The 24,308-nt window shown below is 35.5% G+C and overlaps 1 protein-coding gene across 1 annotated transcript in view; it reads right to left on the reverse strand.

The window, feature by feature from the left end:
- Nucleotides 1-1,699: 1,699 nt before the first annotated feature.
- gfra4a (GDNF family receptor alpha 4a) overlaps nucleotides 1,700-24,308 on the reverse strand; it is a 182,119-nt gene continuing 159,510 nt past the window's right edge. Inside the window, exons 7-8 of the mRNA XM_028438876.1 lie at nucleotides 7,670-7,839; nucleotides 1,700-3,043 (exon numbers count right to left, since the gene is read on the reverse strand). Coding sequence (XP_028294677.1) covers nucleotides 2,894-3,043; nucleotides 7,670-7,839 — 320 coding nt within the window. The 3' untranslated portion in view covers nucleotides 1,700-2,893. The remainder of the gene's footprint in view (nucleotides 3,044-7,669; nucleotides 7,840-24,308) is intronic.

The raw sequence follows: 24,308 nt of genomic DNA on the forward strand, positions 1-24,308 counted from the left end.
ACTGATGGGAAACCTCGGATCATTTAACACTTTGTTCATTAGCCTCACTTTCTGGTGTAAATAATTAATTTTGTTATTTATAATCACTCATTTTTGCCTAAGAGCAAAAAGATCTGGTGCTCTAATGTTAGGGCGATGTTTCACAAATGTAACCAGGGAAAAAAAAACCCACATTTGTGAATTCAGCTCAGTAATCATTTTATAACAACGATAAATGGTTTCATAAATGATCAGGCCAATTAAAATGATTTCTTTCCTTTGGCAAAGTTGTCGGAAACCGTTAGTGTCAGTTCTTGGGCTTCAGGTGACTCCAATACACTGCAGAAGATGCATTCATTTCAACACACACACACACACACACACACACACACACACACACACACACACACACACACACACACACACACACACACACACACACACACACACACACACACACACACACACACACACAACTTGTTCTTTTAATTATTTTCTAGTAAAATATGATTAAAACAGCTGGAAAAATCAGGTTAAAATATGCAAAACCAAACAACCATGGACTTATGAACAGTGTGAGATGAACTACAGTCACTGATGATCTCTTTAAAGTGATATTCAACTCATGACATCAATGCACTTTAACACAAAACTGCTCGTGTGTAAGATCTTCCGTGTGGATGTTTTGGACTTTAGGAGGACATTGACTGAGCGAAAGGAGTATTATTTATCATCCCAGATTAAAAGAACAAAAGGAGAATTCAGACCAGATTAGTGCAGTGATCGTTAGCTGCTCAACTCTAATATCACCCTATTAATAGCTAGCCATGTAGGACAGGAGCTCTCCAGGACCAGCCTTAGGCATTCTTCTTGGGCAGCGGTTCTCAAACCTTTCTGGCCCAAATACCCCCTTTTTCTTATTTCTGAATCCAAGTACCCCCTTTGTCTGACTACATTATGCTTAGAAAACTATGATAACACACATTTTTAGGAATCCCATTGTATATAAGTAGAATAAAACAGTATTTAGTGCCTCCTGAATGGATTTATTTCTACAGTTTTTATCATTATTGGTCTTCTCCCACCTGATGTGGGACCACGACTAACGCTTGAATTTTCACTTTATTCTCTCATCAAAAGATCATTTTCAGCATCAATGTTATGATTACCATTTTTAACTAATAAACATTATAAACCCCATATTTTTAATGTTTTGATTGGTTCATTTTATAATGTCTCAAGTACCTCTTGTAGTGCCATTGCGTACCCCAAAGGGTACATGTACCCCCATTTGAGGAACACTGCTCTAGGAGATGCCATCTATTACCAAACCTTTGAGGACACAAAAATGCTTTATTTTATGCTGTACATACATTTAATGCTTGTCCATCTCAACACCTTTTTCTTAAATATTTGCCTGTTTAAGTAAAGGTTTCATTGAATAAATAAATATTTTGTTAAAATTTCAAGTTTTATAAATAAATGTAATTTTGTGGAGACAGAAACGGGAATGCATAAGACTGTATCACATGTAAACAGCTCCTTTCAAAGTAATTGTTTGCATCGATAGATACTGTATATCTCATTTGGTTTGCTTCTATGTTGTCATGACAACGTTAGGCTTTTGCAGTGTTTGCTTTCATTAAATCCACCATAAATGTAATGTGCCACTGGCAGAGCTGGACACATCGTGACCTCTGTGATCAAACCAGCACGCGTGTGGTTTCCCAGTGAGTTTAATGGCAGTACTGTAAGTCGAACCCAAACAATCTCCAACATTTATCACACTTTCCATAGGAATGTTTATGCTCTGCTGTGCTTTCTCGCTGCTCCAGAATGAATCAGACGTGTTAATAGATATTTACTCTCCCCGCATTAAAGTCCACAAACATTTAAAAAATAGAGCCGTGTCCATCTCCTCTACTGTAGCTTCATGATTGTTTGTCTTTTCAGTCTCAGAGGGAAAACGATCACGCTTCCGCTCTTAAAGCCAAATGAATGATTACACAAGTCCTCCTCCATTGTGAGGTATCCAATATCTTCAAAAAGTGACTCAAAACATAGGATTCATAGCATCAAAATGAATAATAATTGTACAATAGAGGTGGTTCAGTCATGTAGGTCCATAGTGACAACTTAAAACACTGACACAGATATCTTTAATCTTAATGTACTATGTCTCACACACTGTATATTCATATTTTTTTTCCACCTCCATACTCTTCATATCTGCAACTTAAAACACAACAACAGTCAGAGGATTTCACTGATCAGTTATAACGTGTGCCTCCATCTACTATGCTGTAAGCACTAAATGATTGGTTGAAAAGAAAGAACGATCAAAGTGCTGAACACACACAGTTCATCAGAGAGAGAGAGAGAGAAAAAAGTCTAAACATCTAATATTCTTCTTTGACACCAATAAAAAAAAAAAAAGAATCAGAAATGTTCAAGGAAAGAAAGAAATATCCTTTTTTTTGTGTATTTAATCAATTTTTTATGGGGGGGATTGGTCCTGCACTGCGTCCACAACGTGTCTTCACTGTACACTCCTCACTGTAGTCTGGGATGTTATGTTCAGATGAGCGAAGTCTGCATTGTGTGTGTGTGTTTATGTGTGTGTGTAAGTCTGTGTTCAGGCAGGCGTGAAGCAGGAAATGAAGCGTGTGTGTGTGTGTGTGTGTGTGTGTGTGTGTTTGTGTGCTCTCTGCTGATTTCCTCCGTGGTGGTCGTCTCAGAGGGCACGAGACGGCGTCGCTCATCTGCTCCGAGTCATGATTCACAAAAAAGACATGAGGTGTGATTCTTGTGACCCAGAGGGTCACAGAAATGGCTGTTTCACTCTCACCCCCCACCCCCACCCACCCCTCACATCTGGAGTTTTAGTCTGTGGAGGTTGAGTAAGCGAGGCCTCCTATTGGTCGGAGAGCAGCAGCGCCTCCAGCAGACAGCCCAGGCCCAGCAGCAAGGACAGGCCGAGCGGCTCCGCTGCAGCGTCTGAAAGACCCGGAGAGGGAAGAGTGGAGTCTCCCTCGCCTCCCCACAGTCTCTCATTCTCATTTAGCTGGAAAAGAAGAAGAAGAAGAAGAGCAGGTGATTATCTTCCAACAGTGTTGCCTCACTCACCTTCATCCCAAGGAGAAATAATGCTGCAGGAGACGTTTTATGAGCAGTTTCACATCCTCAGTTGAAATAAACGAAGAGAAAAAAACAATGGCTGAGTGACTTCTCAGATAAATGCAGTTTCACAGCACGAAACGCCTCTTCCTTGTGTTTCAGTGACTGATTTCCCTAAAGTTTTGCGACTACAATAAATCTTACCCCTGTGATTCACGAGTATTGAATAGTATCTCCTTTTAATCATTTAGGTCAGACATGAGCAACTGGTGACACCGAGGCCACATGCAATCCTAGGTCCAAAAAATGCATAAAACAACAAAAACACACAACTATACAAAATTAACAACAGAGATACACACAAAAAAAACCCCAATAAAAACACACAAAAATACAATATAACTCATACCACACAACATTCGTACACAACAAAGTAAACTGCTGCCCTTTCCGGCATGCAAAAAGACAAAAAAAAAAAAAAAAAAAAAAACGATGATGTGATTTTGCGCTGAATGTCAAAGTGAATTTTTGTGATTGCAACCATATCGGAAATGAACTGAATAAATAAATAAATAAATATAAATAACAAATGAACAAAACAACAAAAATAAACAATACAAGCAAAACTACACAGAATGACAATGGACACACACACACACACACATGCATTTTTTCTAAATGCTGACTAGAATGTTGATAATGTGAGCCTTAGATTAGACTTAAATGACATAAATAACTCTGATTTACAGTAAGTCATTTGAATTCCAGGTTGTTTGAGTCCTCAGAGTTTCTGGTGAGTCTGATACACTGGTACTTCACCCAGTGGTCCTGACCTAAATGTGGTTTCCTTTTATTTATCAATTTTATTGAACATAATGTCTCATAATGTTTACTTGTTTTCCCTATTTACACCCTAATACTATGATCAGTACTGATAGAACCATAAAACCACTGTATAGGATGGACAGGACAAGCTGAAGGCATGTGTAGTTTTCCCTTTAGCAATGACTAAGTGACCTAGTTAAACTGTTAGCGCACAAAGTTTATTTATATCTGCTGCAAGATCGTCGTTTATGTGATCCTCTGCAACTCTGTTTCCATTAGCAGCCAAATACGCAGAACAAATTTAATTAGCCTAAAGTCAATTATGGTATTTATACATTTCCACTTGTTACTCCAAGCTGCAATATAACTGTGTGAATGTTAAAAGCTAAAATGGCTGTTTACTGTATAGGTTAAAGGACTAGAGAAGGTGTGCTACATATCTTTAATATGTTGCATGTGTAATATTTGCATGATCTGATAAGTGTGTTTACGTGTGCAGGCAGGGTGCAGATAGTGATTTATATACTTTATGTATAGATACTGTGCCATCCACTTGTGTGTATGTGTGTGATCTATAGGCTGCCTGAATGTGTCTGTAATTGGTACCACTCTTTGATTTTTGTGTTGTTGTTTGATTAATGGTCGACCGCGTCCCGATTCTTCTCACTGCTCCAACGATTTAACGACCAGCCTTGATTCGATAAACTCAAGTTCATGCTGCAGCTTCCCTCACTTACTCGCCGTCAGAGGATAAACGGCCCGTATCAGCAGCCCTGCTTAGCAGTCTGCGTGAAACATCCGAAACTGATGCAATGCAAGTCATGATCCAAAACACTAGCTGGGTTTCCATTACTGAGTTTCACAAAATAAAAGCGATGTTTCTAAATGTCGACAAAGGATAACTGCGCTTTGAACGTGTTTCCACTGAAGGTTGTTTTGGTGCAGGAGCCTCATAATTCCTGTGAAATCTCATCCTGCGAGACTTTGCTGTAGGAAGATGGACAGTCCAAACCTCCTCAGAAGACTCCACATTCCTTTGTTGTTTCACGTCTAATGTGGCAGTAATCATCTATAATGTCCTGGTCTCCTGTTTACACGTACCGCACCATGTTTTCTTGAAGAGAAGTGGTCATGTGACCAGGTACGTCACGTTCTGTGAAGTGTATTTGCAGAAAAACGCTTTTGCGACACATTTCAACATGGAAACGTCTGAAATTCCTCCTCATGAAAGCATAAAAACCTTTTAGCGATATTTGAGTTTTTTGAGTGTTTCCATTACCAGTTTTTATTGCGCTATTTAGATTTTTGTGCGTTTCCAAGGGCAACGAAAACACAGCTAATGAGTGCTGGTTTTCTTTTGTTATTGTTTTTTATATACCTATTGTCATTTACATTTAAATTAAAATTGGTTCCATTTTTTCTTTTTTTAGACCTTTTATTACTACTTACTCCTATTACTGAATTTATGAAACAAGTTGTGCAAATATGCGGTTAAATGAGCATTGAACAGTTTGCCAGTAATTGTTAACATCATGTTCCCTTCCCTACAGCATCCAGTTCTGTGATTCTGTTGATGCTGTCAGAGGGGGAGCTTTGGTCTCTGGCACAATTTGGGGTTCAGAAATGAAAAGGTCACCATTTCTGACTGAACCCGTTGGCTGTAATATATTCACAGCTGTGCCAGGTGCCAATGTGGGAGTAAATGCTCTGCTAAAGGTGGAGAAAGTCAGGAGGACGTGGAGTGGGTCTGGGTGGGAGGAGGCAGATCATGGTGAGCACAGGTGAGAGACAGGAGGGGAGCTGAGGAGTGGGTGGACCTGATGCTGAGACTGGATCAATACACTTGAAATAAAGAGATAAGTATAAGGAACATCTCGCTCTCTGTGTGTAAATCGATCTATAGATCTGGAACCCAAATATGGCTTTACATATATACAGTTGTATAGATATAGTACATATTAGTGGGCTTCAATTTTTTTATGGTTGTTTTGGAGGGATTCTGTGCATTTGTCTTCACTGTTAAACCGGATAAGTTGAGTTTACTTAAAACATTTTAATATACTGGTTGCCCTAAAAAATGTTTGATGAAAACTTGAGTGAATTTGACGGTATTGTTATTTTGAGTTCAATACACTTAATACCAAATTGGTTTAACTTAAAATCATTAGTAATATCAATTGCTTTACATATTTATTCCACTTATGACTTTACGCTGAATACACTAACCTCCAAGTTGATTTACCTTAAAAAATCCTTTACCCAATTACTCCACTCGGTTTTTGTAGTTATTTTTACAGACATTTATTATTTGCTTATGGATTTGGGCAAAATTGTAACCAAAATTAGACCTTAGGCCATGGAAGATTCCGTAAAATTTTGGATGGATATAATGTTTCCTGATCAAATTGAATCATCAAAAAATCTTAATAAAATTTGACTCAGTTATGTCGGGTTGGTTCTTCAATTATCTCACTGACTTTCATCTGGATCGAACCTGGATTGAAAATTTCATTGAGATTTTTTAAGAAAAAAAAAAAAAAAGGATTTTCAATACATTTGGATGTACTGTATTGTTATTAATGTGACAGAAATTTTGTATAAGGCTTTAAAGGAGGATCATGGTACTATGATCAGCATCATTGATCCAGATAACTGGGAATATTTGGAAAAGAGGAGATTTGGCACTTGGCTACGGTTTGCACTATCTGAGTCCTTTTGTGTATTCTTGTTTTGTGTGTTTTGGAGTCATTTAGTGTATTTTTCTGGTCGTTTTGCGCATTTCTTTGCTACGTCTGTTTTTCTTTTTTTCTTGTCGTTTTGTGTATTTCTGTTGTTGTTTTTGTGTGTTTTTTGAGTGAGACAAATATGTCTTTTGTGTAGTTTTGTAGTCAATTTATGTGTTTTTGAAGTGATTGTGTAATTTTGGCCCACATGCCACCAGTTACCCGTGTTGGATTTAATAACATGATCAGGCCAAATCTATATTAAACCAGTATTACATACCATTTAACTTTCAAGCTTAACTGCTTGTATTCAGAGCATGTGACAACTACATATAATTACATTTACATGTTCATTAATATACACTGCCCCTTTTAAATAAATAGAGAAATACTACTAATCTGAGCAGTTGTCTTTTTTTGCAACAGTAAAAAAGTAAATAACATGTAAACATAATGTAACTACATGCATACATACATACGCACATACACCGGTACATATACTTATAAAGACATCCACCTACAGTATCTGCCTATATACAGTACCTACATACAATTCATACATACATTAGAGCTGTCAAAAGCATTGAAAATCCAACATCAGTCAATAAGATCAAAGCCAGACACCCGGCTTGGAAAAAACAGATAAAAAAAATTGTATAATTCTATTAGTTTCCAAAAAGTCTGAAGCACTCGGAAAAAATAAAATTGTGCAATTTTTTTTTCAATATCTATGCATGTGTTATCCTGTTTATTTATTTTTTGTTTTGTTTGAACCCTTGGATGCTGAGTTTACATTCTTAAAGTATGCTTTTTTTAACCGTCCCTGCATCACATTCAGTGAATGGTAACCATCAAGAAGCCAGTCTGGCATTGCGTGAAAATCAACCAATAAATGCATCATTTTATGTCACCATAGACATAAATATTTATCTGAAGCCTGATTCAAGGTGTGTGTTGTCCTTCAGCATGGACATGAGGAATGGTGACAGGGACTTTATACGGTGTGAACAGCCATCCTGCCTCACCTGGGTCGGTATCTGTGCCCGAAGGATGTTCTGCTCTGTTTCCACGGAGATGACTGCACTGGTGGCTGCCAGGTGTGGGATCTGGTTGTCCATTGCTGGGCTGGGGACACTGGGTTGGCTGGCACTGGTTTTTACATCCGATCCATTCCCAAAGGCCACAATGGCATTTTCTGTAAATAAAATGAATGAAGGGATAAATGTTTATCGCTGTGAAGAATCTGATAAAACAATGGTCATTTTTGCTTCACATCTAGTGTCCGCGTTCCTCCTGGGACTTTTCACGGTGATTGGCCACTTTATAATTAGCCTGGAGGACTGTGATTAGAGTGAGTCATCAGGCTGTGGCAATGAATCATCCTTTATTATTTTAAAGGCTTCTTTCTGACTGCATTGATCAGCCTTTGTAAAAAAAAAAAAAAGGACGTGGTTTAAAACAAAGGAGAGGCTTCCTTCCATCACCCTGCGCTCACACTTGATTCATCATTGGTTACACAACACTGCAGGCTGTCAGTGAAACACGGGGCTTATTAGGGGAAAGGAAACCAATTTTCCAAACTCAAACATCTTGTTTCCTCCCGACCACTGTTTTAAAGTTATTTTGGAGGTAAAATTCGAGCCTTGTGCAGAGAGAAGAGCTGCGTCTTTGCTTTTTTCAATCAACAGATGAAGCCTGTGTCCATGCCTGGTTTATCTGCTGCTTCTTTGAGAGGAAGTAGGTTTATTAGAAAGCATGTTCAGAAATATTGCTTTTCTATTTGGAATTGGCATGCTTTCTCTAACGGTGCAGTACATAAATGTATGCAACATGACTTAAAGTTGCTAAACAACCTCATCAGGGAACGTACATACCTAAAATTACCATTGTGTGTGTGAGGATTGACTTGACTTGAGAAATGATCATGACGGGTTTTTCCTTCCATGCGTGTTCTCACTTTTTCGTCAAATATAATATAATATATTATATATATAATATATTTTGTCTACCTTTCATCTATCAATATAAAATATGGTAAATATTATATTTTGAAGCAAATCAAGCATTTTTTGTAGGGCAAATTCTATAGAACTGTAAGGTTGAGTATCATAGCTACGCAGACGACACACACTATATCTATCAGATGACTATGGTCCTATAGAGGGGTTGTGTGACTGCTCAGAAAAAATAAACTCCTGGATGAGTGAAAACTTCCTTCAACTAAATCATGACAAGATGGAGGTGATTGTCTTTGGTAACAAGGAAAAGAGGACTGCTGTCAGCAATTATCTTGATTCTTGATCTTTAAAAGCTAAAGACCAAGTCAAAAACCTTGGTGTTCTGATTGACTCAGATCTGACATTCTTCAGCTTCTACCACCTAAAGAACATCTCCAGAGTCAAAGGTTTAATGACTCAGAAAGATCAGGAGAAACTGGTCCATGCTTTTATCTCCAGCAGACTGGACTATTGTTATGGTCTTCTGACAGGAATCCCCCAAAAGAGCATCAAACAGCTACAGCTGGTTCAGAACACTGCAGCTCAGGTCTTAACCAGAACAAAGAGGTCAGAACATATTACTCCAGTTTTAAAGTCTTCACACTGGCTCCCAGTCAGCCTCAGAATAGACTTTAAAGTTCTGCTGCTGGTGTATAAATCTGTGAATGGGTTTGGTCCAGAATACATCAGTGACATGTTAGTCAGGTATGAACCCAGCAGGTCTCTCAGATCTATGGACACAGGTCAGATAGTGGAGCCCAGAGTTCACAGTAAACATGGTGATGCTGCTTTTAGTTGTTATGCTGAAGTCAGAATCCATGTGAACATTTTTAAATCCAAGTTAAAGGCACTCTTTTTCTGTACTGTGTATGACTGAGAGGGAGATTTTTAATCAATTCATTGTTGATTTAATGTGTTTACTGCTGCTTTTGATGTTTTTATTGATTTTTAAGCTGTTTTCTGTTGCACTTTTTTATCATTTAAAGCAAAATGTGTATGAAATGCGCAATACAAATGCATTTGTCTAACCTTTTGTTACCTTTAGATTCTAACACTATCTTGTTCTTGTTTACAGCCTTATTTTGGTTATAATGCAGAACTTTTAGTTATCGTGAAGAAGAGCTGAAGGAGCGTTTGACCCGCTTGAGACAGATAATTAGAGATCACACACCGTAAAGCTATGGCAGCAGCACTGTGACTAAACATCAAACCAAACGCTGAGATTTGATTTATTGTATTACCGCTACATCACAAACTGCACAAATAAAAACATACCGTAAGTCATGCGACTATTTTATCATCAAAGCCATAAATGTTGGAATGACAAGCTACAGAGAAAGTGTCAAATAAAAGAAGCATTGATGCTTTAGATGCAGATGATGTCAATAAAAGCTTCAGCTGAAATTATGACATGAGGAGAAACAAAAATAAGACTGAGGTCGTCATCACAACTTCACAAAGTCAAGGTTCAGGAGGGTTTTTATTCTTATTTGATGACTGCAGTTAATTCACCGACAACTCTGATGTGTTATAATCAGGCAATAAGAAACTACAGTTAGTAAGAAAGGTGTGTAGTGTTTGTCCCCTGATGGTGTTAAACTATTATCTAATTCTTTTTTTTTCATTTTTTTATTTGGATAAACAGTCAAATGAGGCTGCCTGATCAGATATTATGCAATCTATTCAAACCATGTTTTAAAACCAAAATAAATAAAATATTTTAATTTAAGTCACTTTGAATGACAACTTTTTATGTGAAGGGACATTTATCAAAGTTATGTGTATTTTTATTTAATTCAGTCGTGTAATTCCTATTTTGTAGGGACAACTGATCACAGCGAGGGCCACAAAAATGTAATGGTCCAACTCGAGAGCCACATTATGAAAAACTCAGAGAACATTAACCAATATGAGCAAAATTGAAGGAAAGAGCTGAACTGTGTTTAAACATCATTTGTATGTTGCAAAAAAAAAAAAATATATATATATATATATATATATATCAGAGTTTCAATAGTTTTTAGTGCGTCTCAGGCAACTGAGGATATTGCTGTAGTGTTAACTCACTACTAAATAATGAAGAACAACAAGCGTAATGTCCCCACAATGACATCATTGTGGACTCAACACCCACATGTCTCAGAAACCAACAGTGTGTTAACATGCTTAGCAACAAACCTTTTAAAATGACATGTACCGGTAGTTGAAAAAAACAAAACAAATAATTCTTATTTAACTCGCTAAGTTAGCGCCTTATATTCATTCACTTGTAGCTAATACAAGTCCATGCACATTTGTTGTTGTTGCTGTTGTTGTTTTTTCAAAATGCCCATCTTGCACAGTAGCTGCACATTTTTGGAAATCTGTCCTCTTTGTTTTTATCCTTTATATTCTGTAAAGGAATATAAAATATTTCTACTGTTAGTTTGCACCGCGGCTCTTCGATCTTTCAGTGTTTTGACTTTGACTCTTCATACTTCCTTTAGAATCCTTTTAATAAACCTTAGGGGAACCTTTCACAGTCAGCGGCATGCACCAAGGCATGATAAATGAAATCAGAGGCATAAGAATTTTAAAAACTTTGGAATTTTTTTTTCTGAGATTATGCTATCACAGACCCTAAAAACTAGTGCAAATAGGATGTGCACACTTAAACTGTGACAAAAATACCGTAAGGCATGAAAAATGACAAAAAAGTGACAAACACCCAAAATCAGAGGTAAAGCTATAGTAAGGCATTAAAATGGAAAAACTTTAGAAAAAAAAAATCTGAGATAAGGCTATCATAAGACTGGTGCAAATATGATGTATGAATATGATGTGCACACTGCAGGAAAATGCTGAGTATGTTTTATGAGTCAGTGGTGGCGAGTGCGATCCTCTATGCTATTGTTTGCTGGGGGAGCAGACTGAGGGTCGCAGACGCCAACAGACTCAACTGACTCATCCGCAGGGCCAGTGACGTTGTGGGGATTAAACTGGACTCTCTGACAGTGGTGACAGAGAGGAGGAGCCTGTCCAAGGTGAAATCCATCTTGGTCAATGTGTCCCACTCACTCCATGATGTGCTGGTCAGTCACAGAAGCACCTGCACAGAACACCACAGGAAATCCTTCCTGCCTGTGGCGATCAAACTGTATAATTCATCTCTGTAACTTCACAGCTTGAATGTTGTACATATCTAAATCACATTTGTATATTTGTATTATTATTACTAATATTATTATTATTATTATAATAATTATTATTATAATCTATCGTACTTTTTTTCTACTACTGTAATGTGTGTGTTTCTGACCTCTATTTTTAACAGTCTTTTACTTAATTATACAAGTATTTATTGTTTATTCTTTCTTTTGTCTTTGTTAACATTTTATTTTTTTTATTCTTTTATTTGTGATGTGTACTGTGGCTGTAACCGAAGAAAATTCCCCCTGGGATTAATGAAGGAATTCTGATTCTGATTCTGATAAACTGGGACGAAAATACAGTAAGGCATGAAAATGAGTGTCAAACACCCAAAATCTTTAGAAAACATTCGGGAAAAAATTCTGAGACAAAGGCTATCATAAAACTCTAATAACTAGTGCAAAAATGGTGCGCACACTTAAACTGGGATAAAATGCAGTAAGGAATGAAAAATGAGGAAACACCCAAAATCAGAGGTAAGGCTATAGTGAGGCAAAAAAATTGAAAAATTTCGGAGAAAAAATTCTGAGATAAGGCTATCATAAGACTCTTTAAAACTAGTGCAAAAATGGTGCGCACACTTAAACTGGGACGAAAATGCAGTAGGGCATGAAAAATGAGAAAAAAGTGACAAAAGCCAAAATCGGAGGTAAGGCTAACGTAAGGCATACAAATGAAAAAATTTTGGAGAAAAAATTCTGAGATAAGGCTATCATAACACTCTAATAATAATTGCAAATATGGTGCACACACTTCTACTGGGACGAAAACGCAGTAAGGAATGAAAAATGAGGAAAAAGTTACAAAAACCCAAAATCAGAGGTAAGGCTATAGTAAGGCAAAAAAATGGAAAAACTTTGGAATTTTTTTTCTGAGATAAGGCTATCATTAGACTCTAAAAACTAGTGCAAATATGATGTGCACACTTAAACTGGGACGAAAATGCAGTAAGGCATAAAAAATGAGGAAAAAGTGACAAAACCCAAAATCAGAGGTAAGGCTATAGTAAGGCAAAAAAATGGAAAAAATTCTGAGAAAAAATTCTGAGATAAGGCTATCATTAGACTCTAAAAACTAGTGCAAAAATGGTGCGCACACTTATACTGGGACAAAAATGCAGTAAGGCATGAAAAATGAGGAAAAAGTTACAAAAACCCAAAATCAAAGGTAAGGCTATAGTAAGGCATACAAATGAAAAAAATTCAGGGAAAAAATTCTGAGATAAGGCTATCATTAGACTCTAAAAACTAGTGCAAATATGATGTGCACACTTAAACTGGGACAAAAATGCAGGAAGGCATGAAAAATGAGGAAAAAGTGACAAAACCCAAAATCAGAGGTAAGGCTATAGTACGGCAAAAAAATGGAAAAAATTCTGAGATAAGGCTATCATAAGACTCTAAAAACTAGTGCAAAAATGGTGCGCACACTTATACTGGGACGAAAACGCAGTAAGGCATGAAAAATGAGAAAAAAGTGACAACACCCAAAATCAGAGGTAAGGCTATAGTAGGGCAAAAAAATTGAAAAACTTTGGAATTTTTTTTTCTGAGATAAGGCTATCATTAGACTCTAAAAACTAGTGCAAATATGATGTGCACACTTAAACTGGGATGAAAATGCAGTAAGGCATGAAAAATGAGAAAAAAGTGACAAAACCCAAAATCAGAGGTAAGGCTATAGTAAGGCAAAAAAATGGAAAAACTTTGGAATTTTTTTTTCTGAGATAAGGCTATCATTAGACTCTAAAAACTAGTGCAAATATGATGTGCACACTTAAACTGGGATGAAAATGCAGTAAGGAATGAAAAATGAGAAAAAAGTGACAACACCCAAAATCAGAGGTAAGGCTATAGTAAGGCAAAAAAATGGAAAAACTTTGGAATTTTTTTTTTCTGAGATAAGGCTATCATTAGACTCTAAAAACTAGTGCAATTATGATGTGCACACTTAAACTGGGACAAAAATGCAGTAAGGAATGAAAAATCAGGAAAAAGTGACAAACACACAAAATCAAAGGTAAGGCTATATATAAGGCATACAAATGAAAAAAATTCGGAGAAAAAATTCTGAGATAAGGCTATCATAGCACTGCAAAAACTATTGCAAATATGGTGCACACACTTAAACTGGGACGAAAATGCAGTAAGGCATGAAAAATGAGGAAAAAGTGACAAAACCCAAAATCAGAGGTAAGGCTATAGTAAGGCAAAAAAATTGAAAAACTTTGGAATTTTTTTTACTGAGATAAGGCTATCATTAGACTCTAAAAACTAGTGCAAATATGATGTGCACACTTAAACTGGGTCAAAAATGCAGTAAGGAATGAAAAATCAGGAAAAAGTGACAAACACACAAAATCAGAGGTAAGGCTATAGTAAGGCATAAAAATAGAAAAATTTCGGAGAAAAAATTCTGAGATAAGGCTATCATAAGACTCTAAAAACTAGTGCAAAAATGGTGCGCACACTTAAACTGGGATGAAAATGCAGTAAGGCATGAAAAATTAGAAAAAAGTGACAACACCCAAAATCAGAGGTAAGGCTATAGTAAGGCATACAAATGAAAAAAATTCGGAGAAAAAATTCTGAGATAAGGCTATCATAGCACTGCAAAAACTATTGCAAATATGGTGCGCACACTTAAACTGGGATGAAAATGCAGTAAGGCATGAAAAATTAGAAAAAAGTGACAACAAAAATTAGAAAAAAGTGACAACACCCAAAATCAGAGGTAAGGCAAAAAAATGGAAAAACTTTGGAATTTTTTTATTGAAATAAGGCTATCACAAGACTCTAGAAACTAGTGCAATTATGATGTGCACACTAAAACTGGGACAAAAATGCAGTAAGGAATGAGAAATCAGGAAAAAGTGACAAACACCCAAAATCAGAGGTAAGGCTATAGTAAGGCATAAAAATGGAAAAATTTCGGAGAAAAAAGTCTGAGATAAGGCTATCATAAGACTCTAAAAACTAGTGCAAAAATGGTGCGCACACTTAAACTGGGATGAAAATGCAGTAAGGCATGAAAAATGAGAAAAAAGTGACAACACCCAAAATCAGAGGTAAGGCTATAGTAAGGCAAAAAATGAAAAAACTTTGGAATTTTTTTTTCTGAGATAAGGCTATCATTAGACTCTAAAAACTAGTGCAAATATGATGTGCACACTTAAACTGGGACAAAAATGCAGTAAGGCATGAAAAATGAGGAAAAAGTGACAAAACCCAAAATCAGAGGTAAGGCTATAGTACGGCAAAAAAATGGAAAAAATTCTGAGATAAGGCTATCATAAGACTCTAAAAACTAGTGCAAAAATGGTGCGCACACTTATACTGGGACGAAAACGCAGTAAGGCATGAAAAATGAGAAAAAAGTGACAACACCCAAAATCAGAGGTAAGGCTATAGTAGGGCAAAAAAATTGAAAAACTTTGGAATTTTTTTTTCTGAGATAAGGCTATCATTAGACTCTAAAAACTAGTGCAAATATGATGTGCACACTTAAACTGGGATGAAAATGCAGTAAGGCATGAAAAAATGAGAAAAAAGTGACAAAACCCAAAATCAGAGGTAAGGCTATAGTAAGGCAAAAAAATGGAAAAACTTTGGAATTTTTTTTTCTGAGATAAGGCTATCATTAGACTCTAAAAACTAGTGCAAATATGATGTGCACACTTAAACTGGGATGAAAATGCAGTAAGGAATGAAAAATGAGAAAAAAGTGACAACACCCAAAATCAGAGGTAAGGCTATAGTAAGGCAAAAAAATGGAAAAACTTTGGAATTTTTTTTTTCTGAGATAAGGCTATCATTAGACTCTAAAAACTAGTGCAATTATGATGTGCACACTTAAACTGGGAGAAAAATGCAGTAAGGAATGAAAAATCAGGAAAAAGTGACAAACACACAAAATCAAAGGTAAGGCTATATATAAGGCATACAAATGAAAAAAATTCGGAGAAAAAATTCTGAGATAAGGCTATCATAGCACTGCAAAAACTATTGCAAATATGGTGCACACACTTAAACTGGGACGAAAATGCAGTAAGGCATGAAAAATGAGGAAAAAGTGACAAAACCCAAAATCAGAGGTAAGGCTATAGTAAGGCAAAAAAATTGAAAAACTTTGGAATTTTTTTTACTGAGATAAGGCTATCATTAGACTCTAAAAACTAGTGCAAATATGATGTGCACACTTAAACTGGGTCAAAAATGCAGTAAGGAATGAAAAATCAGGAAAAAGTGACAAACACACAAAATCAGAGGTAAGGCTATAGTAAGGCATAAAAATAGAAAAATTTCGGAGAAAAAATTCTGAGATAAGGCTATCATAAGACTCTAAAAACTAGTGCAAAAATGGTGCGCACACTTAAACTGGGATGAAAATGCAGTAAGGCATGAAAAATGAGGAAAAAGTGACAACACCCAAAATCAGAGGTAAGGCTATAGTAAGGCATAAAAATGGAAAAATTTCGGAGAAAAAATTCTGAGATAAGGCTATCATAAGACTTTAAAAACTAGTGCAAAAATGGTGCGCACACTTAAACTGGGATGAAAATGCAGTAAGGCATGAAAAATTAGAAAAAAGTGACAACACCCAAAATCAGAGGTAAGGCTATAGTAAGGCAAAAAAATGGAAAAACTTTGGAATTTTTTTACTGAGATAAGGCTATCACAAGACTCTAGAAACTAGTGCAATTATGATGTGCACACTAAAACTGGGACAAAAATGCAGTAAGGAATGAAAAATCAGGAAAAAGTGACAAACACCCAAAATCAGAGGTAAGGCTATAGTAAGGCATAAAAATGGAAAAATTTCGGAGAAAAAATTCTGAGATAAGGCTATCATAAGACTCTAAAAACTAGTGCAAAAATGGTGCGCACACTTAAACTGGGATGAAAATGCAGTAAGGCATGAAAAATGAGAAAAAAGTGACAACACCCAAAATCAGAGGTAAGGCTATAGTAAGGCATAAAAATGTAAAAAAAACTTTGGAATTTTTTTTTTCTGAGATAAGGCTATCATTAGACTCTAAAAACTAGTGCAAAAATGATGTGCACACTTAAACTGGGACGAAAATGCAGTAAGGCATGAAAAATGAGGAAAAAGTGACAAAACCCAAAATCAGAGGTAAGGCTATAGTAAGGCACAAAAATGGAAAAATTTCGGAGAAAAAATTCTGAGATAAGGCTATCATAACACTCTAAAAACTAGTGCAAAAATGGTGCGCACACTTAAACTGGGATGAAAATGCAGTAAGGCATGAAAAATTAGAAAAAAGTGACAACACCCAAAATCAGAGGTAAGGCTATAGTAAGGCAAAAAAATTGAAAAACTTTGGAATTTTTTTTTCAGAGATAAGGCTATCATTAGACTCTAAAAACTAGTGCAAATATGATGTGCACACTTAAACTGGGACAAAAATGCAGTAAGGCATGAAAAATGAGGAAAAAGTGACAAAACCCAAAATCAGAGATAAGGCTATAGTAAGGCAAAAAAATTGAAAAATTTCGGAGAAAAAATTCTGAGATAAGGCTATCATAAGACTCTAAAAACTAGTGCAAAAACAATGTGCACACTTAAACTGGGACAAAAATGCAGTAAGGAATGAAAAATCAGGAAAAAGTGACAAACACCCAAAATCAGTGGTAAGGCTATAGTAAGGCATAAAAATAGAAAAATTTCGGAGAAAAAATTCTGAGATAAGGCTATCATAAGACTCTAAAAACTAGTGCAAAAATGGTGCGCACACTTAAACTGGGATGAAAATGCAGTAAGGAATGAAAAATCAGGAAAAAGTGACAAACACACAAAATCAGAGGTAAGGCTATAGTAAGGCATAAAAATAGAAAAATTTCGGAGAAAAAATTCTGAGATAAGGCTATCATAAGACTCTAAAAATTAGTGCAAAAATGGTGCGCACACTTAAACTGGGATGAAAATGCAGTAAGGCATGAAAAATTAGAAAAAAGTGACAACACCCAAAATCAGAGGTAAGGCTATAGTAAGGCATACAAATGAAAAAAATTCGGAGAAAAAATTCTGAGATAAGGCTATCATAGCACTGCAAAAACTATTGCAAATATGGTGCGCACACTTAAACTGGGATGAAAATGCAGTAAGGCATGAAAAATTAGAAAAAAGTGACAACAAAAATTAGAAAAAAGTGACAACACCCAAAATCAGAGGTAAGGCAAAAAAATGGAAAAACTTTGGAATTTTTTTATTGAAATAAGGCTATCACAAGACTCTAGAAACTAGTGCAATTATGATGTGCACACTAAAACTGGGACAAAAATGCAGTAAGGAATGAAAAATCAGGAAAAAGTGACAAACACCCAAAATCAGAGGTAAGGCTATAGTAAGGCATAAAAATGGAAAAATTTCGGAGAAAAAAGTCTGAGATAAGGCTATCATAAGACTCTAAAAACTAGTGCAAAAATGGTGCGCACACTTAAACTGGGATGAAAATGCAGTAAGGCATGAAAAATGAGAAAAAAGTGACAACACCCAAAATCAGAGGTAAGGCTATAGTAAGGCAAAAAATGAAAAAACTTTGGAATTTTTTTTTCTGAGATAAGGCTATCATTAGACTCTAAAAACTAGTGCAAATATGATGTGCACACTTAAACTGGGACAAAAATGCAGTAAGGCATGAAAAATGAGGAAAAAGTGACAACACCCAAAATCAGAGGTAAGGCTATAGTAAGGCAAAAAGAAAATTGGAAAAAATTCTGAGATAAGGCTATCATAAGACTCTAAAAACTAGTGCAAAAATGGTGCGCACACTTATACTGGGACGAAAACGCAGTAAGGCATGAAAAATGAGAAAAAGTGACAACACCCAAAATCAGAGGTAAGGCTATAGTAGGGCAAAAAAATTGAAAAACTTTGGAATTTTTTTTTCTGAGATAAGGCTATCATTAGACTCTAAAAACTAGTGCAAATATGATGTGCACACTTAAACTGGGATGAAAATGCAGTAAGGCATGAAAAATGAGAAAAAAGTGACAAAACCCAAAATCAGAGGTAAGGCTATAGTAAGGCAAAAAAATGGAAAAACTTTGGAATTTTTTTTTCTGAGATAAGGCTATCATTAGACTCTAAAAACTAGTGCAAATATGATGTGCACACTTAAACTGGGATGAAAATGCAGTAAGGCATGAAAAATGAGAAAAAAGTGACAACACCCAAAATCAGAGGTAAGGCTATAGTAAGGCATAAAAATGGAAAAACTTTGGAATTTTTTTTTTCTGAGAAACGGCTATCATAAGACCCTAAAAACAATTGCAAATATGATGCACACACTTAAACTGGGATGAAAAATGAAGTAAGGCATGGAAATGAGAAAAAAGTGACAAACACACAAAATCAAAGGTAAGGCTATATATAAGGCATACAAATGAAAAAAATTCGGAGAAAAAATTCCGAGATAAGGCTATCATAGCGCTGCAAAAACTATTGCAAATATGGTGCACACACTTAAACTGGGATGAAAATGCAGTAAGGCATGAAAAATGAGGAAAAAGTGACAAAACCCAAAATCAGAGGTAAGGCTATAGTAAGGCAAAAAAAATTGAAAAACTTTGGAATTTTTTTTACTGAGATAAGGCTATCATTAGACTCTAAAAACTAGTGCAAATATGATGTGCACACTTAAACTGGGTCAAAAATGCAGTAAGGAATGAAAAATCAGGAAAAGTGACAAACACCCAAAATCAGAGGTAAGGCTATAGTAAGGCATAAAAATGGAAAAATTTCGGAGAAAAAATTCTGAGATAAGGCTATCATAAGACTCTAAAAACTAGTGCAAAAATGGTGCGCACACTTAAACTGGGATGAAAATGCAGTAAGGCATGAAAATGAGAAAAAAAGTGACACACACCCAAAATCAGAGGTAAGGCTATAGTAAGGCATAAAAATGGAAAAAAATTTCGGAGAAAATTCTGAGATAAGGCTATCATAAGACTCTAAAAACTAGTGCAAATATGGTGCGCACACTTAAACTGGGATGAAAATGCAGTAAGGCATGAAAAATGAGAAAAAAGTGACAACACCCAAAATCAGAGGTAAGGCTATAGTAAGGCAAAAAAATGGAAAAACTTTGGAATTTTTTTTTCTGAGATAAGGCTATCATAAGACTCTAAAAACTAGTGCAAATATGATGTGCACACTTAAACTGGGACAAAAATGCAGTAAGGAATGAAAATGAGGAAAAAGTGACAAACACCCAAAATCAAAGGTAAGGCTATAGTAAGGCAAAAAAAATGGAAAAATTTCGGAGAAAAAATTCTGAGATAAGGCTATCATAAGACTCTAAAAACTAGTGCAAAAATGGTGCGCACACTTAAACTGGGATGAAAATGCAGTAAGGCATGAAAAATGAGAAAAAAGTGACAACACCCAAAATCAGAGGTAAGGCTATAGTAAGGCAAAAAAATGAAAAAACTTTGGAATTTTTTTTTCTGAGATAAGGCTATCATTAGACTCTAAAAACTAGTGCAAATATGATGTGCACACTTAAACTGGGACGAAAATGCAGTAAGGCATGAAAAATGAGGAAAAAGTGACAAACACCCAAAATCAGAGGTAAGGCTATAGTAAGGCAAAAAAATGGAAAAATTTCGGAGAAAAAATTCTGAGATAAGGCTATCATAAGACTCTAAAAACTAGTGCAAAAATGGTGCGCACACTTAAACTGGGATGAAAATGCAGTAAGGCATGAAAAATGAGGAAAAAGTGACAACACCCAAAATCAGAGGTAAGGCTATAGTAAGGCAAAAAAATGGAAAAACTTTGGAATTTTTTTTTCTGAGATAAGGCTATCATTAGACTCTAAAAACTAGTGCAAATATGATGTGCACACTTAAACTGGGACAAAAATGCAGTAAGGCATGAAAAATGAGGAAAAAGTGACAAAACCCAAAATCAGAGATAAGGCTATAGTAAGGCAAAAAAATTGAAAAATTTCGGAGAAAAAATTCTGAGATAAGGCTATCATAAGACTCTAAAAACTAGTGCAAAAACAATGTGCACACTTAAACTGGGACAAAAATGCAGTAAGGAATGAAAAATCAGGAAAAAGTGACAAACACCCAAAATCAGTGGTAAGGCTATAGTAAGGCATAAAAATAGAAAAATTTCGGAGAAAAAATTCTGAGATAAGGCTATCATAAGACTCTAAAAACTAGTGCAAAAATGGTGCGCACACTTAAACTGGGTCAAAAATGCAGTAAGGAATGAAAAATCAGGAAAAAGTGACAAACACACAAAATCAGAGGTAAGGCTATAGTAAGGCATAAAAATAGAAAAATTTCGGAGAAAAAATTCTGAGATAAGGCTATCATAAGACTCTAAAAATTAGTGCAAAAATGGTGCGCACACTTAAACTGGGATAAAAATGCAGTAAGGCAATGAAAAATTAGAAAAAAGTGACAACACCCAAAATCAAAGGTAAGGCTATAGTAAGGCATACAAATGGAAAAAATTTCGGAGAAAAAATTCTGAGATAAGGCTATCATAGCACTGCAAAAACTAGTGCAAATATGGTGCGCACACTTAAACTGGGATGAAAATGCAGTAAGGCATGAAAAATGAGGAAAAAGTGACAACACCCAAAATCAGAGGTAAGCTATAGGTAAGGCAAAAAAATGGAAAAACTTTGGAATTTTTTTTACTGAGATAAGGCTATCACAAGACTCTAGAAACTAGTGCAATTATGATGTGCACACTTAAAACTGGGACAAAAATGCAGTAAGGAATGAAAATGAGGAAAAGTGACAAACACCCAAAATCAAAGGTAAGGCTATAGTAAGGCATAAAATGAAAAATTTCGGAGAAAAATTCTGAGATAAGGCTATCATAAGACTCTAAAAACTAGTGCAAAAATGGTGCGCACACTTAAACTGGGATGAAAATGCAGTAAGGCATGAAAAATGAGAAAAAAGTGACAACACCCAAAATCAGAGGTAAGGCTATAGTAAGGCAAAAAAATTGAAAAACTTTGGAATTTTTTTTTCTGAGATAAGGCTATCATTAGACTCTAAAAACTAGTGCAAATATGATGTGCACACTTAAACTGGGACGAAAATGCAGTAAGGCATGAAAAATGAGGAAAAAGTGACAAAACCCAAAATCAGAGGTAAGGCTATAGTAAGGCATAAAAATAGAAAAACTTTGGAATTTTTTTTTCTGAGATAAGGCTATCATTAGACTCTAAAACTAGTGCAAATATGATGTGCACACTTAAACTGGGACAAAAATGCAGTAAGGAATGAAAAATGAGGAAAAAGTGACAAACACCCAAAATCAAAGGTAAGGCTATAGTAAGGCATAAAAATGGAAAAATTTCGGAGAAAAAATTCTGAGCTAAGGCTATCATAAGACTCTAAAAACTAGTGCAAAAATGGTGCGCACACTTAACTGGGATGAAAATGCAGTAAGGCATGAAAAAAGTGACAAACACCAAAATCAGAGGTAAGGCTATAGTAAGGCAAAAAAATGGAAAACTTTGGAATTTTTTTTTCTGAGATAAGGCTATCATTAGACTCTAAAAACTAGTGCAAATATGATGTGCACACTTAAACTGGGACGAAAATGCAGTAAGGCATGAAAAATGAGGAAAAAGTGACAAACACCCAAAATCAGAGGTAAGGCTATAGTAAGGCAAAAAAATGGAAAAACTTTGGAATTTTTTTTTTCTGAGATAAGGCTATCATTAGACTCTAAAAACAATTGCAAATATGATGTGCACACTTAACTGGGACAAAAATGCAGTAAGGAATGAAAAAATGAGGAAAAAGTGACAAACACCCAAAATCAAAGGTAAGGCTATAGTAAGGCATAAAAATGGAAAAATTTCGGAGAAAAAATTCTGAGATAAGGCTATCATAAGACTCTCCTCTAAAAACTAGTGCAAAAATGGTGCGCACATTTAAACTCAGATGAAAATGCAGTGAGGCAGAAAAATGAAAAAAAGTGACAAACACAAAATCAGAGGTAAGGCTATAGTAAGGCAAAAAAATGGAAAAAAATTTGGATTTTTTTTTCTGAGATAAGGCTATCACTAAGACTCTAGAAAACTAGTGCAAATATGATGTGCACACTTAAACTGGGACAAAAATGCAGTAAGGAATGAAAAATGAGGAAAAAGTGACAAACACCCAAAATCAAAGGTAAGGCTATAGTAAGGCATAAAAATGGAAAAATTTCGGAGAAAAAATTCTGAGATAAGGCTATCATAAGACTCTAAAAACTAGTGCAAAAATGGTGCGCACACTTAAACTGGGATGAAAATGCAGTAAGGCATGAAAAATGAGTTGAAAGTGACAAACACCCAAAATCAGAGGTAAGGCTATAGTAAGGCAAAAAAATGGAAAAACTTTGGAATTTTTTTTTTCTGAGATAAGGCTATCATTAGACTCTAAAAACTAGTGCAAATATGATGTGCACACTTAAACTGGGACGAAAATGCAGTCAGGAATGAAAAATGAGGAAAAAGTGACAAAACCCAAAATCAGAGGTAAGGCTATAGTAAGGCAAAAAAATGGGAAAAACTTTGGAATTTTTTTTTTCTGAGATAAGGCTATCATTAGACTCTAAAAAACTAGTGCAAATATGATGTGCACACTTAAACTGGGACAAAAATGCAGTAAGGAATGAAAAATGAGGAAAAAGTGACAAACACCCAAAATCAAAGGTAAGGCTATAGTAAGGCATAAAAATGGAAAAATTTCGGAGAAAAAATTCTGAGATAAGGCTATCATAAGACTTTAAAAACTAGTGCAAAAATGGTGCGCACACTTAAACTGGGATGAAAATGCAGTAAGGCATGAAAAATGAGGAAAAAGTGACAAAACACAAAATCAGAGTAAGGCTATAGACAAAAAAAATGGAAAAACTTTGGAATTTTTTTTTTTTGAGATAAGGCTATCATAAGACCCTAAAAACAAATGCAAATATGATGTGCACACTTAAACTGGGACGAAAAATGCAGTCAGGAATGAAAAAATGAGGAAAAAGTGACAAAACCCAAAATCAGAAGTAAGGCTAAGTAAGGCATACAAATGGAAAAACTTTGGAATTTTTTTCCTGAGATAAGGCTATCATTAGACTCTAAAAACTAGTGCAAATATGATGTGCACACTTAAACTGGGACAAAAATGCAGTAAGGAATGAAAAATGAGGAAAAAGTGACAAACACCCAAAATCAAAGGTAAGGCTATAGTAAGGCATAAAAATGGAAAAATTTCGGAGAAAAAATTCTGAGATAAGGCTATCATAAGACTCTAAAAACTAGTGCAAAAATGGTGCGCACACTTAAACTGGGATGAAAATGCAGTAAGGCATGAAAAATGAGAAAAAAGTGACAACACCCAAAATCAGAGGTAAGGCTATAGTAAGGCAAAAAAATGGAAAAACTTTGGAATTTTTTTTCTGAGATAAGGCTATCACAAGACTCTAGAAACTAGTGCAA

The sequence above is a fragment of the Gouania willdenowi genome, chromosome 22 (genome assembly GCF_900634775.1).
Source record: "Gouania willdenowi chromosome 22, fGouWil2.1, whole genome shotgun sequence".
In the NCBI taxonomy this organism is placed as follows: domain Eukaryota; kingdom Metazoa; phylum Chordata; class Actinopteri; order Blenniiformes; family Gobiesocidae; genus Gouania; species Gouania willdenowi.